General features: G+C 38.9%; 1 protein-coding gene across 18 annotated transcripts in view; it reads left to right on the forward strand.

Moving 5' to 3' along the window:
• MYT1L (myelin transcription factor 1 like) overlaps window positions 1-17,595 on the forward strand; it is a 300,262-nt gene that overhangs the window by 264,387 nt on the left and 18,280 nt on the right. For all 18 annotated transcript variants that reach the window (XM_036379337.2, XM_054514146.1, XM_036379326.2 and 15 more), the window contains 3 exons: window positions 2,354-2,416; window positions 7,114-7,197; window positions 8,521-8,742. In XM_036379337.2, the coding sequence (XP_036235230.1) occupies window positions 2,354-2,416; window positions 7,114-7,197; window positions 8,521-8,742 (369 nt within the window). The remainder of the gene's footprint in view (window positions 1-2,353; window positions 2,417-7,113; window positions 7,198-8,520; window positions 8,743-17,595) is intronic.

Raw genomic sequence — 17,595 nt, forward strand, 5'->3', positions numbered from 1 at the left:
AATAAGATAGCTTTTAAATTGTGTGAGACTGTCCCAATGGTTGAGGTGCAATGGTCTTATTTTAAGACAGATGGAATATACTGGTGTTTCTTATAAACCCTTTCTGTTAAAACACAATTAATCATGTTGCCTATGACAGAAAGTCTTGGAAAAGATGAGAAAAAAACATTGTTCACTTTTGCTAATAGCTTATCCTCAAAAGAACAGAAATTCTGGAGAGGAAAACGGTGGCTTCAAATTAAGAAGAAATCCTTATAGTACCCCAGACTGCAGAGGAATAGTCCCATGGCTCTGAGTTCTCCTTTATTGATTTGAATGCCATGAACACATAGAGCCAAAATATAGTCAATTCCTTTAATTAATTCTTATCCCCATGTCTTACGATTCAGCATCTTAGAGGCTTTAGTCAGGCTTCAGTGATGCAGCTAGTCTTGATGGAAATGGGCATTGGAGACCACTGAAGCTACCTAACATAAAAAAAAAACCAAAACACATGAAGCAAGAGTTGGCTCTCTGTAGATCTTAAAACATTTGTCTAAAAATAAAAAATGAGAACATATATAGATATAGACTATTCAAATTATAAGAGCATTCACATTTGATGCCCTGACCACTTACTTTTAAAGAAATAACCAAAAGTTTATCTTAGCCATGTGCAGCCACAACAACAAATATAGGGTAAGAGGCATACAGACTGAATTATGACTTCTTTATCAAGGATTGTAGTTTTACCTAATTGGTATCAGGAGGATCTATGCAGAAATTATGGACTTTATCTTTCTATAAGCAGAAAGATTGATGTTTGATGATGTCAGCCTGTGTGTTGGTCTTTAAGAGCCATGTTAATACACCTTTCATGCAAGACCACAGGACCCTATTTGGTTCTGTGCAAAGACAAAGCAAGAGAGAAGGAGAATTGACACTAAGCATGTTGTTTAGATTTCTTGTCCAAAGTGCACAGCCTGTTTGGGATGGAGAAGAGGAACTTCAGTGTTGTAGGGAACCCTATAAGCTTTACCAGCTCACATCTGAGAACTTCTACCATATTTTGATGCTTCCTATAGAATAACTGAACTGGTCTGGATGAAGATTATATGGGAACTTCATTGAATACATTCCAGTTTAATTTATGTCTTTCAAGGTAGCAATAATCATGTTTGAAGTTTGGCCCTGCTGAGCTCCTTCAGAAGTAGGCAATGCTTACTAGCTTAAAGCAGCTGAAATTCAGCTTAATGGAACATGACAACTCCATAGCACTGACCTCTGGGTTGCCTAATTACTGATTTTAAAAAAAGTTCAAGTGTCTGTAGAAACCTTGAGAAACAAAAGCTTACCAGTATGGACCAACTTTGAGGAAAGCACATGTTAACTAAAGGGTGGAAGCCAAAGTCTGCATGAAGTCCTGATTCAAATAGTGGAAAAATTCAACGTTATGGAAGTCTGATGTTTTAGAATGCAACATCTGAATTTGTGAGCAAGCTTTTTTGAATTTGAATGCTTTCTCCAAATATCGCTTTAAATAGCATGGCTAAAATTCAAAACTCAGGCTCAAGAAAAGTGACTTTTTGGAATTCATGTAGCATTTGTCTGTTCAGTAAAATGCATATAAATTAATTCTTTGTCTTTTCTGTGATTTAGTATGGCAGCTCAAATAGCAGCTAATGATTTTACTTAGCATTATAATATAGCTTTTTCTGTGATGATCGCAATCATCTCTGCAACGTGGAAAAATCCATCCATTTTCTTTGATGGCTCTAATGTCGTTCAACTATTAGAAATTCCACTGAGGGCTGTACCACTTCTGTCTGGTGCTGTAGCTTGGTTTTTGGCACTGTTTAGGTGGGTCACCATCTCTCTGCAAGAGGCCAGCTTTACTTCCCTGTCTTAGGCATTTCCTTTGCTTCATGGAGAGGTGAAGGGGTCTCTTCATGGTGCACTCTCATGACACTATGCAGTGGGATTAGAGCAATAGGTCCAGTGGAAAAGAAAATTACTCACTGCAATGTTAGCCACTACCTAAGCATACACCACGGGGATAGTGCATTTGCTGTCTACCCTACTCATTCCTCATGATGTAGGGATATTGGATTGCTGGGAAATCTCGACTAATCTGCCAGTACTTGAGATATCCAGGAAGCATTGGAGTGGGCAACAGGAGTATCAAACAAAAGCATTTTATGAATGAAAAACTCTGTTTGTCCCTGGTGTAGAATTAAGCTCAGGTTTAGCAGTGGGTAGGGGTCCCAAAGGCTGGCACCTGCGGAAACAAGGATAAGCCAACTAATATTTTTAAATGGGGAGTTATATCTTTCCTGTCAGTAACTGCTGGGTGTCTCTTCCATTGTTATTCTAGGTGTCCCACTCCTGGGTGTGATGGCTCTGGGCATATAACTGGAAATTATGCTTCTCATCGAAGGTATGTAAAGACAAGGTTTTGTTATTTAAATCATATGACTGCAGGGCTAGAAGGTGCCTCAACTGACCTAGCTTCACTCTCGGAATACTGAAGTAGGATTGAGCGCTGCACAGATACACGTTGGTCTAACTCATATTAACCACTAATGAATAACATTTCTCAGCTTCAGGATGACTCATTACCCAAATAGGTAGGAATATTTTTGCTAATATCTAGCAAAATCTTTATACAAAATAAATTCAGTTTCTCTGTCTTCTCTAGTAGCCTGAGGAAGCAATTCAACATTCATGTTTCTGTTGCTTTACATTCAGAACAACTTAACTCTCCACAGTTTGGACTGAAATCTATTCCTGCATCTTTTTCTCACAAATTGTATTTCCTGAATGTTTGTGTCAGTCTCTTCCAGACTCACTCCATATTCCTTGAAATAAAAAATTGGTTCCTGTTCTTTACTACCTCTCCCAGATGAAGCCTTATGAGCTTTCATCAGAGGGAAAAAGTACCTCTTTCATCTAATATGCACCAGTCTTGTTAGTACATTTCAGAAAAAAGTTTGGCTTGTTCTTAAATTGCAATACTTCGTACTACACCAAGCCAGAAGAACAGAAAAAGAAATTTATGGATGAAAGCTGACTTAACTATAACTTCACTAAGGGTCAAAGAATGCTTCTCATTCACTAATTAGGATATTGATCAATTACACTGTAGAGGTAATGGTGTAAATGCTGTGCAATTAGCAATTCCCCTGTGGTTATTTGAGAATTAAATCAGTAGAGGAGATCTGTGCCATATTTGTAAACATCTGTCCACTGTTTAATCAAAGAATAATAGTGAATAATAGTGTAGTCTACCTCTCTCGTGCTAGTAAAGACTCTTTACTCCCACACAGACTAGTACTGTTGAGTCTGGATATTTGCTTTCTTCACCAAGTCCCTGTAGTTTTACAATTGGCTATAGCAAGTCAATACACAAGTTCGCAGTTTAAATGTTTTCCCACCAAAAGCAGCAAAGAGTTCAAAGTCAAAACAAAAAAAAAATAAGAGATTGAGAGCATGCCATATTTTACATGCTGTGAAAATGAAAGATTGCAATATCAATTTCTGTAATGCAGTGTTAAACATCAAAAGTAAAAAATAACATTATAAAGGAGAAGAGATAAGTATTTTAAAAGCACTCACATGATGCAGATTCAATCACGCTTTCAGAGAAATTGAAGGTCAAATTTAGAACTACATTTAACTACATGTAAATTTATCAGCTACCATTCTACCAGCATTATGCCTGTTATACCTCTACCCCAACTTCAGGGAAGCTGTTTATGTGTTTGATCATCTATTTAACCAGAAGCAGGTGGGAGAGTGAAGATGCAGAAGAAAAGTGTTACTAACAAGAAACTTAAAAGCTGGCAAGGTTGGTAGGGGAGAATGACTAAATGTTAATTCAGTTTTTAAACCTTTTCCTTGTATGTTGTCTCCTGGCCACTAAAGGACTGGACCTTGAGCTGAATGGTGTTACCTGCTTTTGTCTGAAAATTCTTACATTCTTGTATTTTTGCAGATGACTGCTGGACCAAGTTTTCATTTGATTGTGTAGCATAATCAAGTACATATAAAGATATAAAAAGTTTTTCTACAAAACAAACATATCTGGAATTTTCTCAGTCTATTGGGAATTAACACATGCAGTCTTTTGAAATGCCACCATGTCTACATTGGCCACATAACTCCTTAATTTCTCTTCCAAAAAGGCCTCTGGCAACCCTATGTCTTCAGCTGCCTGCAGGCACAGAAACACTGACATGTAGTCAGTGAAGTAACATTTTCTTTGCTTAAATCCACAGATGTCCTCAGGAGACCTGTCACATTTACACAGAGCCAACCTTACCCTGTTCAGATCATGATATCTGTCAAGGCCATTTCTGAGGTGGGAAGGCTGGCAAAATGAATGCTTTCAAAGGGCAGCAAACCAGCAGCCTAAATCTGGAGCTGGTTAAGGATGGAAGACCCCACAGCATGTTGTCAGTTGGGCTTTCTAATTCCCAGACTGAAAATTAGCATTTAGCTCTGCCTGCATCTGAGTTAGCATTTTTGTTTGTATTTGACACCATCAATTACAACCCTGTCAGTTTCAGAAGGAAAGGAATGACAGACTTCTCTCCTAAATGGCTGCTGAGGTTATCACTGGTATTTAAAATGGCTGCTGAACAGCAAGCATAAGTGAGGCAGATTTAACTCTGCCATAACTCTGCAGTTCTACACAGCCCTTCAATTTATGCAAGAAGTTATAGCACTGTGCACTGCTATTGAATTCCCCTATTTGTCTTTTTTCTTCATATATAAGGAATTAAAGTCATAGAAAAATAAAGTAATATTCTTATCTTGTAATAGCTTTGGTTGTTACAGAATTAAAAAATTAAAGCACAGGCTTGACATATGTTTTCTCGATGGATCCACTGTCAGAGGAAAAGTGAAATAATGACAGCCTCAGAAACTGTCTGTTGGAAATGTCTGTTTAGAGGACCTGAAAGGTCTTAGAATTTTCTAATAAATAGAAATAGATTAGGAAGTTCTTTTAGAGAGATATGATACACCAAAATACCAGTGAGTAGGTGATAATTAAATTGACTTAATATGTAGAAAGCTTTAAATCATTAGTCAAGGCAGAAATTCTTTGTTCAGATTTTGTTATGAAAATATCATCTACAAGCATACCCATCTGTACACCTACCAAAATAATACTGCTTTCTGAGGAATTCCTATTAACTGTTTAGTTTTCAGATGCAAATTCTGGTTATTCTCACCCAGTGAGTACAACTACTCTCAGAGATAAAGGAGAGGTATCTTTAACACCCACCCACTCCCCTTCACTTTCTGCAGGCCAGGTTGTGTGTCAGGCAGTGAGCCAGCCTGTTTCTGAACAGTTCCCCTGCCCCAGAGCCAGCTTGCTCTTATTCTGAATCCCTCAGACTCTCTTCCTCCTACTTCTTTCTTACAGACATTATTATTTTTGAAGAAAACTGTTCTTAATCGGCACAGACTTTCTCAGATTGAGTTTTTACACAAAGAACTATGGTACTTTGGTGTCTGCTATGCAAGCTGGAATAAACAGCAGTTTGCTTTGAAAAGGAAAATGGTCAGTTACATTTAAAATGGAAAATTAAGTGGGATGAGAGCACAGGTCCACATATCAGAGTGCAGATGCCTATTCCATTAATGCTGACATGTCCCCTGGTACGGCACTGACCCTGGGCCACTAAAGGTCTCACAGGCAATTCTAAGATATGATATGGGACTCAGTGTGGTTCCAGATCATTATTTACAAATATATGCTTTACAGAGATAGAGAGCTTAGCTGTAAAAATGTGAACTTTCTGGTCTTGAGTCAAAGCAACAGTTCAAGGTCCCTTCTATTAACACTATAGATGTAGCCATGACATGTCACTAAAAGTTTCTATATAATGTACTATGTCCAATATCCTATGCCAGCACTCCTCTCTTTCTTTAATTGACTTATTTATGACTTTGCAGCATGTAAACTCTGGTTTTGTCTATTCTTCATTTTCTAACACAGACTTCTGTCTGTGATTGCATGACCTTTTTCTCTGCTCCTTCCCCTCCGTCCTCACTGGTTTTGACAAGACAAAATAACTGAAAATTTTGTTACCATTCTTATTTTCGTTACCACTCTTCTCTTCTTTGCAAAGACAGGACCTACTATACAACACTCATGTATACCTTTCCTCGTGCTGAAAACAAAAATTTAATCTTCTATTTTGTTTATTTCTCTAGGAAATTTTTTCTTTGGTGACACTTGTTTCTCTTTTGCGTCAACACTTGAAGGTGTTATACTGGTGGATTTCTTTATAATGTGGATAGTTAAGATGGAAATAACATTTAAATAGAGGACCAGGCATGATTGTTTTGATAGACATACTTGTATCCTCAGATATCAGCAATCTAAGAAAATCTTTATAAATCTGTTACGGTCATTGTCAAGTGTACTAAGTGTTTTCTATAATAATTCTTCATATGCAAAGGGAAGATGAGCTTGTGTAGTTGAAAACAACATTCTCAGTTTTTAGTTAAATGTAACATATAACTTTGTCTCTACCAAGTCTTTTTGTCTGGGTGAATTCTGAGCTCTTGAAACCCTTCTCTGGAAGGCATTGAAAGCTCTGGGCTCTGTCATGTTTTTATTCAATCGGTCTATAGAATTGTTATGTGATGTTTGGGAAGGTTTGATAATGTTACTAACGCGGTCCTGAGAGAAATCTTTAGTCCAACAAAGAGATACTCCTGTTTTTTCTATTCTTCCATCCCTCTCAGACATAGGGGACATAATGTCTCTCAGCCCTGAAACACTGGCTTCTGTTCCTATTAAAGGTGGCACTGCTGCTGCTGAGTCAGCTGAAGGAATTATTAGGCAGAGGGTTTAAGAGCTGCCTTCCCTGACTCCTGGGGGAGTTCCTGTGTGTGTGGTGTGCACAGCACGGGCAGTCCTGTCCTGCATCACACACCCACGTGCACGGATCCCCCCTCGTGTGGCTGCTGCAGCTCTCCTTATTTAACCACCTGAGCTTTGACTGTGCAAACTGGACAGGATTGCCTGTTTTGCCAGTTTCTTGGATAGAAAGTGTATTCCTGTAAAGTGTACCCAAGAATGAGAAATTGCATTTTAAAATGTTTTCTTTTACACAGTCTTTCAGGCTGTCCACGAGCAAAGAAAAGTGGAATCAGGATAGCACAAAGTAAGGAAGACAAAGAAGACCAAGAGCCAATTAGGTGAGAACAAATATTGTCAAAGGGCCTTTGTATAGGTCTTATATATCTTCAGTGTTTTTTAAGACATAAAAGTTATTGTATAATAGTTATCCAAGGGCAGAAGACCACATTTATTCCTATGAGCAAATCTAGTTTCTGTGCTGATTGTTTCAGCAAAGGATACAGCATTAGCCAAGGATACAATCATCTGTAATTTAGAAATAGTTTTAAATCCTTCACTTTCAAAAGAATAATCTGGAAATTAATAATCTGTTTGCATACTACAGGCGAACCATACATGCTAAATAAAGGTAGTTATGGGAATAGAGGATTGAGTGTTTATATGAGCCTGCTGCAACCAATCTGATTGTTCATGCAGTTTGCAAAAGAAACAAATGCCTTCCTGTAGGTCTTGGTTTCTTCTTGCAAGGCACTCTGATTATCAGTGGCCACTGTACTTGGTGGATTAATGACTGCTTGGACCATTCAGGACCAGATCCTCAGCAGAAAATTGCAGGAATATTTTAGTTCACAAACAGTGAATTGGCCTTTAGTTTAGACGTGTGCAACGTAGCAACACATTGAAAAAAAAAACAACCATAATTTTCTTTAAATGTTTCACTTTGAAGATTCTAACTTTTCCTTCTAACCTTGATTATTTGGTTTTTAGTATACAGACTATACAGAGCAGTATATTGAGCAAATGTATGGGGAGATTCCCAAGTAAGAAAAACCATCAGATAAATACAGAACTGCCTTCATTGGTCTCTGGGCTATAGCACATAGTTCCATATCATCACCCCTATTCAAAGAGTGGTTAAAGGAGCTCAGCATTTCTAATGAGGTGCTCTGATTCATCATAACTGTGTATGAATGACACTTTCATGACTTCAGACAAGTCTTCTTTGGGTTCCATACCTATAAATAAAATGTACCAATGATTGTACTAAGTAGTATTTTATGCTTGCAAGGGTTTTCTGAACAACTTTGCTGCTGGTCAGAGCTCAGTAGCAAATATTTCAATTCCCCTGTGATATTTACCGTGATAAACACCTGCAATCCAAATACATGTCTCAATCCTTTTGTTACAGTTGCATTATGTCAACAGCTGTGACTGCATTTACTGGCTACCCTTCTTAGAATTTATCAGAGAACTTTTTTTTCTTCCAATTGTAAAGTTCTGATTGTAATTTTACACACTACAGGGTATCTTGACTACTTTTGTGACCACAGTGTGGGATTACTCTTTCCTTTTCATGTCAGGTTTATTTTGACTTTGTTGTAAAGGCTACCAGGTATATAATGGCAAGACAATAAAGTTTCTCTCATCTATCTGCTATACAGATGTCCAGTTCCTGGCTGTGATGGCCAGGGTCATATAACTGGAAAATACGCGTCCCATCGCAGTGCATCAGGGTGTCCTCTTGCTGCCAAAAGGCAAAAGGATGGGTACCTGAATGGCTCACAGTTCTCCTGGAAGTCAGTGAAGACGGAAGGAATGTCATGTCCAACACCAGGATGTGATGGCTCAGGACATGTCAGTGGTAGTTTTCTTACTCATCGTAGGTGAGTAACTATGACTTATGTTTTTCACTTCTGTTTATTATTTAAATCAGATTTAAAATATAGCTTTTTGTCATGGCATTTCTGTGTTCCTTTTGAGTTTCATTATTACATCAAAAAATAATCTGCGTGTATTTGTTGGTAACTGGAAACCCAGACAGGCAAGTTTTTGTATGCAGATACAGACCTGCACTTGAATCCATAATATATAGAAAATTCTAGGGGAAAAATCATGCATGAGAATAACTGTAAATTCCTATTGCTTTATTGTATATTTATGGACTTGGGGTAATTTTATTTAATTAAAATTACCTTGGGGTAGACATTGTAAGACATATTGGAGTCCACCTTATTTTCAGAGATGTCAAACACATTCTTGATTCTCAAACATCAGAGCATGGAACTGAAGAATATTAGGAAAGAGCTCCATAAAATCAAAGTTCTTTTATTCATTTGGTAATTAACATGTTTGTTGAAAACAATATATGTAGAATACAGAACATTATTTAAAACAAATGGAATGTAAATATTTGACAAAAGAAATACAAAGCTTGATTTTTCATAAACTTGGCAAAAATACGAGAGCTTCAATGATAAAATTTTTCATAGCTTTTAAAAGGAGGAGAAAGTGGCCAGTCTATTAGGGATAAAACCTGCTGCCATTTTAGATATTAGATTATGAAGAAACAAGGATTTTTTTGAGCTCTGGCTGGGAATCTAGGCCTGAAAATGACTATAATGTCAGAGCAAATTTCCTATTATATAATCGCTAATATAGAACTCTATTACTTCAAATATGTCAAGTTGATGTCCCTAATTTGTCACCCTCTCCAGGCAGACCTCAGGTGAACTTCTGTACCCTTTAGTTAGCTAAACCAATTTGATCTTGTTTTGTAGTCAGTTCTAGATACAGAGGTGAAAAGTGTGCTTCTTCCTTCTCTTGCCTGTAACTATTTCCTTTGATTCTTTCTTTGACGATCCTTTACAGCTTCACTCAGAAGCCTTATCCTTACTTCAACCTCTCCAGACTTTGTGCACATAGTTCCTATTTATTGTTCAGGCTGGGAGTTGTTTTTCTACTCAGTCTTTTGTGGTATCTACCATGAAGGGATTCTGGTCCCTGACCTGAGGTGTTACCTGAGGAGCCAAATGTATTACACAGACTGCAGCTCCCAGAGGCTTTAGGAAGCAAGAGATGCAAAACTGACCATTTATGCAGATACCACATGTGGCTTTAAGTTTCTGAATTTTGGTAAAATACCAGTATTAGTGTTTCTGTTTCAGTTTGACTTTATTCATTATAGTGTAACATTTAACTCAGAGACATCTGTCATTAAAATTTTGAAATTATTTTACCTTTAGTTAAAACGTACAATATAATTACTAGGAGATTGCTTGCAAGGAGTATTCACATAGTAATTATGGTTTCAAGAAGAAAATTCTTGCAAGAATAACTAACTTCTAAAAGAAATGTACTGATACTAAGTTAAACAATTTAAAGGGCAAATTGTGGCTAGAGATTTTTTTTAAGGAATGCTTTAATGAAAAAAAAAACCTAATACAGTAACCTAAATATGACATTTAGCTACAAAGCTAATGTCTGGTTTTTAGTACCACTATGTTAAGTAGAAACAGAGACTTGTAAATGGCTTACTTTATTTGATCAGTTTTTGGGCAAAAAGATCCACTGTTAGAGAAGAGTACCACAAGGTGAAAGGTTGCTTAAAAAGACTGATGAAGTTGATTGATTCTACATAATTGTCTTGATGTAACAAAGGGCCAGTATTCTAAGTTGTAAGCAAACTGAACAACTTCTTGAAGCTTCCATATGCAGTGGTAATATTAATAACAAGCCATGTTATTTTTAAAATATTACTAGTTCTTGTATAATTCTTAAGGCTGTTAAAAGTGGTTGGTTCATTTGCTCACACAAATAAAAGCACATGGAGCCATTTTAGATGTCTTTGGGTTACTTATGTGGCCTCCAGCTGCTGCTCAGAAAGGTAGGTCCAGTGTAATATTTATCAGCCTCAGAGATGTATTTTCTCAAATAGCGTTTCATGCCTGTATATGGACAACTGAATCAAACTCTGAATGTAGGATTGAACATCAGAACAGTTCACCTACCTTAAGAATCTGCTTGTACAAGCTGTAGGATGCATTTACTCCACTTCAGGATCAATGGATCCTGGAGAGCGGTCCACTTCAGTGGACACCAGTCTTTAATCAGTTGTACCATAAATGTCACTGAATGTGTCGAAAGGGAGTGTTTTCCCCTGCCTACAACAGTTTGTACCTTATGCCTTTTGAAGTGTTCTTAGGGCATGCAGTATAGCTGTAGTGGGTTGGGCCAAAATGACTGAAGACTTGTGATACACTCCCTTCTTTGATTATGACAGCTGAGAGCTGAATGTACTTGGCAGGGGATCTACAGGGGTGCTGGTCTTGTTAAAGGAATGGGCCCCAGAGCTCCGTGGCAGCTTTGACACAGCTTAGTCAAAACCTGCAGGTGTTTAAACCCAGGTGTCATAATCTGGAGCTCAATCCCACATAAATCATAGACTCTCAATTTTCTTGCATAAGGATGAAATATTCCCTCACTTCAGGTGAAGTTCTTCATTCTAACAGACTGTGGTCTCATCTTCTACTGCTAATAGCATTTTGCTGAACAGCCATGGCTGTAAATCTCAAATTCTCACCTTCTGAAGAGAAGCAATTGTATGCCAGTGAGACCAGATTTATGGACATTCTTTTGCAGGTAGAGCTGGTTTTATCATGCATAGGGAGAAAGTAGGGCTGTGGCCTTTACCTGAGACAGTAGAAGCTCCTCAGGAAGGAGGAGTTAATGTCTTTGTTTTTGCCAGTACACCTTGCTTTAGTCCTGTTAGGATTTTTTTCCTCCCCAGTGGAAATATTTTTATATTGGAAGACTTCTCTGAGCATATATATGCATTCATTTCATGTGTAGTTGTCCTTTATGTCTTCTCCAAGAATTTTATATTTTGCCATTTGTAGATAGCTGTTAATATGCTGTTATTAAAACAACTGTAATACTCTCTGGAAATGAACAGCAGACTGGCTTGTGAAAATGATGCCAGCTGTTGAATTTATCAAATAAATATTAGGAAAGATGTTTTTCAGGTAAAGATTTCTTAGAACTGCTGTTGACATTGTACACATGATATCATTGCACTGGTATCAATGGATACTAGAGATGATCCACAAGGGCTGGTAAATCAATAAAGACCTTCTCCAACTGGTATGTAGTCTGGAATTTAAATGTATACATATTCCTACATTCACACTTAAGAAGCAGAATTAAGTAGCCAATGAAAAAAGTCAGAAATTTCAGTGAATTTTGAATCCTACTCCACGATCCAACCAAGTTGGATCCAAAGGTTCCAACAAAAGTTTCTGGTTTTTAACATTTCATTGCCTGTTCACAGAAATGTCTGTGAATAGTTTTATTTTGTCAAGGAGTTTGCATTAGAAAAGAATAGAAACAGAGAGTTATCAGGAGGGCTTTGAAGCATAGGATTAAGTGGGCTGTGCTTCAAAAAGGAGCCTCTGCAAGGAAGAGAGGCCAGTGTGAAATTAGGTGACCTATCAGCAGTATGAAAATGAATTGGAAGGCATGTAAGCATGGAATCAGTAGACAGATAAATTAAATAGGTTATAATGAAATGTAAGTTGCTTATTATAGTGTAGCTTTGCAGTTTAGTCCTTGAACAGACCCTTACATCCCCGTATTTGATTTAAAAAGATTTTTATGGATGGCATCATTTCTAGTGCTGTGATCAATGGGGACTTTCTCAAAATATACTTGGATTTAGCAACCCTGCTCCTTAGCACAGAGAGGGAATGTGCTTGTGCTGACTTCAGTGGAAATTACCTGCAGAAATGCCTTTTCAGATGAAAAACTGTGTTCTTGCTCCCATCTTCAGCTGACTTTTATTTACATCAGTGATCACTCATTTAAAAAACATTAATGTAGCTTTTAAGTTCCCTTTTATAAGGAAAACTATGGGGATTTAACCCCTGTTGGGACCTCAGCCCCACAGAGTTGCTTCCTCCCTTCCAGCAGCATGGGGGAGAGAATCTGAAGTGTGAAAGTGAGAAAAATTTAACTATTAAAAATTTAACTATTAAAGAAAAAGCCACACTCACAAGCAAAGCAAAACAAGGAATTAATTCCCTGCTTCCCATGGCCAGTCAGGTGTTCAGCCATCCCCAGGAGAGCAGGGCTTAAGTGATGGGGTCTTGGGAAAACAAACACCATCACTCCAAATGTCCCCCCTTTTCTCCTTCTTCTTCTTCCCCCAGGTGTGTATATTGAGCATGACACCATATGTTGTGGGATATCCCTTGGGTCAGTTGGGATCAGCTGTCCCAGCTGTGTCCCCACTCAGCTCCCAACTTGTGCACCCCCAGCCCCACCAATGGTGAGGTGGGGTGAGAAGCAGAAAGGCCTTGGCTCTGTGTGAGTACTCCTCAACAGTAAGGAAAACATCCCTGAATTACCCATGCTGTTTCAAGCACAAATCAAAAACACGGCCTCATACCAACTACTCTGAAGTAAATGAACTCTAGTCCAGCCAAAGTCAGTACAAAAAGATTTTAGTAGAGTTGTAATATACAAGGGATGATCAAATTATAAGGGTTTTTTCCCATTTACAAGCTAATGCTAGATAGAGATGAAAGCATAGAGAAGGGTGATTTTTCTTTAGTGAACCTATATCCTTGCTGAGGACAGTAGGACTCCAAGATCCATAAAAACGTTTATAGAATGGGATTTGTATTTGAGCAGCAAGGGCATGCCACTGTGTTTGCAAGATGTCTAGATTTGCTGGGGGGAAGCAATGGACATCATCCACTGCCTTTTCCCTTCTAAAGGAATGTATGTAGAAATTATCAAGTGGTTATGAGAGGTTATTACATATGACACTTGTTACAGGCTATCCACTTTATGCATAGGAAGGTTTAGTTAATGGTAAGGCTGTCAGAAAGCCCACAGGAAATTCACTCAGTTCAGCCATTACCACACATGCATGTCCTGAGGTGAAGGAGTGCCAGTGTTGTTTTCTTCAAAAATTCTATGTTATTCGTAGCTCTTAGTTGCACAACTGCATTGCTAAGCATGGGAACAGACAGTTTATGAAAAGATGAAAAGACTGAAAAAAAACAACCCAAAAGAACATCAAGACAGGAGCTGCCCTCTGCAGCTGCTTTCTGGAAGCTGTGTGATACCTACACTCACATGGATCCTCAGAGGACCTCTAAGTTCTCCAACACTCAAAGGAGATGACAAATGTGAGGGAAGAAGGTTGGAGATGTAGATTTTTCATATGCAGATCATTTTTCTCATTAAATATGCTTTGCTAGAAATAAATACTGCATAAAAATCCTCTGTGATCATCCTCAGCTTCTGAAGGGAGAATTTGGAAATACCACCTACAGTCAAACCTCCTGGTGCTCAGGACCACAGAATAGCATCTCACCCCAGGGTTTATCTGGGGTGCCAGGGTGTCCCCAAAGAGGGAGTAGCTCTGTAATGCAGATGCTATACAAAACACAGGCTAGTGGCTGCAAATTCTCTCATAAATTGTTGTAGAGCTTTCAATATTTGCCTGATGTCACAGCCTGTCTTAACAGCAGCATTTCTCAGCTTCAGCATTTTAAAACATAAAAATACTTGTCATTAAGTATTATTATTAAAAATTTTATAATTATAAAAATTACTTATCATTAAGAACAATGGCTCTCCAGCCTGTCCACATCTTTTTGCATAGTGTGAGCCAAAACCAAGCACCATATTCCAGGTGTGGCCTGATAAGCAATGAGTGGGACATGGACTTCTGTGTCCCTGTGGAGATGCCCTTGTTGGTGCAGCCCAGTGCCCTGCTGGCTCTCTGTGCCACAGCAGCAGCACTCACACTGAGCTTATCATTCCAGGACCCCCAGGTCCCTTTCCACAGAGCTGCTCCACAGACAGGTAGGTCCCAGCCTGTGCTGCGCTCCTGAATATTTTCCCAGGTACAAGACCTGACACTTGTTTTGGTTGAACTTCATAAGGTTCTTGTCAGCCCACCCTTCCAGCCTATCCAGGTCTTCCCGCAGTGTGACTTCTGCTTCCAAATAGTTCACTTCCCTACTCAGTTTGGTATCCTTGTCAAACTTCATCAGGATACACTTGATCCTGTTGTCCAGATAACTTAGGAAGATTGTAATCAGGGTTGGGCCCAGTATGGATCCCTGGGAGACAGGTTGTGGTGGGTTGAAAGTTTGAAAAGGAGCTGTTTACCACCACCCTGTGTGCAACCTCTCAGCCAGTTTCCCACCCACTACAGAGATCACTAGTCCAGACCATCAGACTTTTCTCTAGGAGGAGGCCATATCAAAAGCCTGGGAGAAATCCAGGTAGAGAATGTCCACTTGCCGCCCCTCCTCCCCAAATCAACCAAGCAGGTTACTTTGTCACAAAAATCAAATTTTCTTTTGCAGGTTTGTTAAGCACAACTGGCCCTTGGTGAATCTGTGCTGGCTTTTCCCAATCATGTGCTTCATCTCACTTGTGATAGCCCCCTGGAGTATTCATTCCATAACTCTCCCAGAGACTGAAATAAGGCTAAAGAGCCTGTACATCTTTCTTTACGCCCCTCTTGTAGGTGGGGTTGCCACTATCTCTCTTCCAGTTTTCTGGGATATCCCCTGATCTCCACAATTTCTCAAAGATTATGAAGAAGCTTGCAACAACATCAGCTGCACTCCTCACACCCTCGGGTGGGCAGTGTCAGGGCCCATTGATTTGTAGTGCCAAGCTCCTGTAACAGTTCGGTTGCAACTCTTCCATCAGTGATGGTCAGTCTATGTTTGCATCAACCTGGAGTTTTGCTCCCAAGGCCTGGGGCCCAACAGTGTTGGTAAAGACAGATGTAAGGGAAGTGTCAAGAACTGCTGCCTTTTCTGCATTGCTGGTGACTAATTCACCTCTCCCATATAACAGTGTGCCAATATTTTCCTTCTGTTTCCACTTGCTCTCTATGTACCTAAACAACCATTTCTTGGATTTTTTTACATTTCTATAGCCAGCTTCATTTTGAGCTGAGCTTTTGGTATTCCAGCTGCATCTCTGCAGCCCCTAGCTACAGCCTTGTCATTCCCAGTGGGTATTTGCCCACATTTTCATCCCTGGTCCACTTCTCTTTTGGTTTTGAGCAGACCCAGAAGCTCACAGTTAAGCCAGTTGCAAGCATCCTTCAAAACACAAAGCATCCAAACTGCCAGCTGAATTCTCAAGGTGCCCTAAGCTTCCAAAATGCCCTATTTTTCAGGAGTTTGTGTCCAGCAGTACCTTTTGAAAGGTGTTCCTATGCTGTACACTGAAAGTGGTAAAAACTTTACAGAGAAAAATATTTTTTTTTCTATTTATGAAACATAAATGCTTTCAAACTCCAGATTTGTAAGAAGCTTTGAATATGCAATGCATTGAAGTATTTGATTGCATCTATTTCTAGCCAGGTCTCTTGTCAGGTCAACTCTTGTCCATGCTTTTATTTGTTGCTACAGTAAGTTGACAGAGTGCTGCATTTGTGTCAAAATTAATTCACTCTTAGTTCTCACTGTTTTACTCTTTCTTTGGTAGGCCTTTTAAGTTGTTTAGGGTGTTTTTTCACTTGGTCTTAATCTGCCTGTCCCCTTCCTGTAACTGATTTATTTTGCTGTTTCCCATCTATTAGTTTTTCCTACAAGCTGTACATTGCAATTCAGCAGGAGAATATCATACATCATTAAGAGTATAGAAGAACTAACCAAATTCACTGCATTTAACAGTAGCTACAACTGTCAAATATAAGCATCATCATGATGGCATCATTAAAAGATGACAGGCATGGAAGTGCGTTGACATTTCCAAGAAGACAAGGAAAGAAATGAGGCAATTAAATGTAATAATAATATACATAAAGAAAAAAAAATCTGTGTGGTGGGTCCTGCAGTGCAAAGGATTTTTTTTTACTGAGTAATTTTGTGTTGACCTTAAAGGAGAAGGGTCTTCCTAAACCACTTTTCAACACCTTCCTCTTCCTATCCTCATTCTTTCCTACAGTGGTGTTCTGGCCCTCTTCCCTTCTCAGTCACTATGGCTCTTGGTCAGTCTTCTTACTTCTGAGCTGCTCAGTCCCCGGCATTTGCAGTAGTTGGTGCACTGGCAGAACAGGACAGGCAGTCTCAGGCGTTGCTTCCAGCAAGCATTCTTCTGCTGCAGGCCCTGCAGCCCTGAACAGGGCTGGTGGAAGGGAAGGCTCCCACAAAAAGTACATGGAGGGTCTGGTGCTAAACACTAACTCATCCATTTAGCATGTCAAATGGACACTCTGTCAGAGGGTTATAGCTCTGACCAATCTACTTTTGTTTTCCTGAAGACAGCAGAATGTATCTCTAAACTCAGAGCAACACCCCATGAAGTGTTTCTTGCTCCAATTCACAGACAGTTAGAGTTATTCACTAATTATTTGGACTTTTTGTTCTCCTCAGCCGGGACAAAATAATGTATATGGACAAAACAGTGGTATAGAAGTATATTCTGAGAAATATAAATATTTTGCCTATGACATTTGGGGAAAAAAAAATGAGCCTGGCCTGACAGTTACCACTGAAGATTTCAGTCAGATCATTAAAAATTTGGCAAAAGTTACAAGTGACTAAATGCAGAACCTGGTTGTTGAAAGAGTTAGGCCCTTTGCAGGTAGTTCTGCCAGCTCTTTTCATTACAAGCTGGAAGAAGGATGGAATAGCATTTTAATCAGCTGTACCATTTGTTGAACTGTTACTCTTGATAGTAAGATAATCTAAAAGGAC

Source organism: Molothrus ater, chromosome 3 (assembly GCF_012460135.2).
Source record: "Molothrus ater isolate BHLD 08-10-18 breed brown headed cowbird chromosome 3, BPBGC_Mater_1.1, whole genome shotgun sequence".
Taxonomy (NCBI): domain Eukaryota; kingdom Metazoa; phylum Chordata; class Aves; order Passeriformes; family Icteridae; genus Molothrus; species Molothrus ater.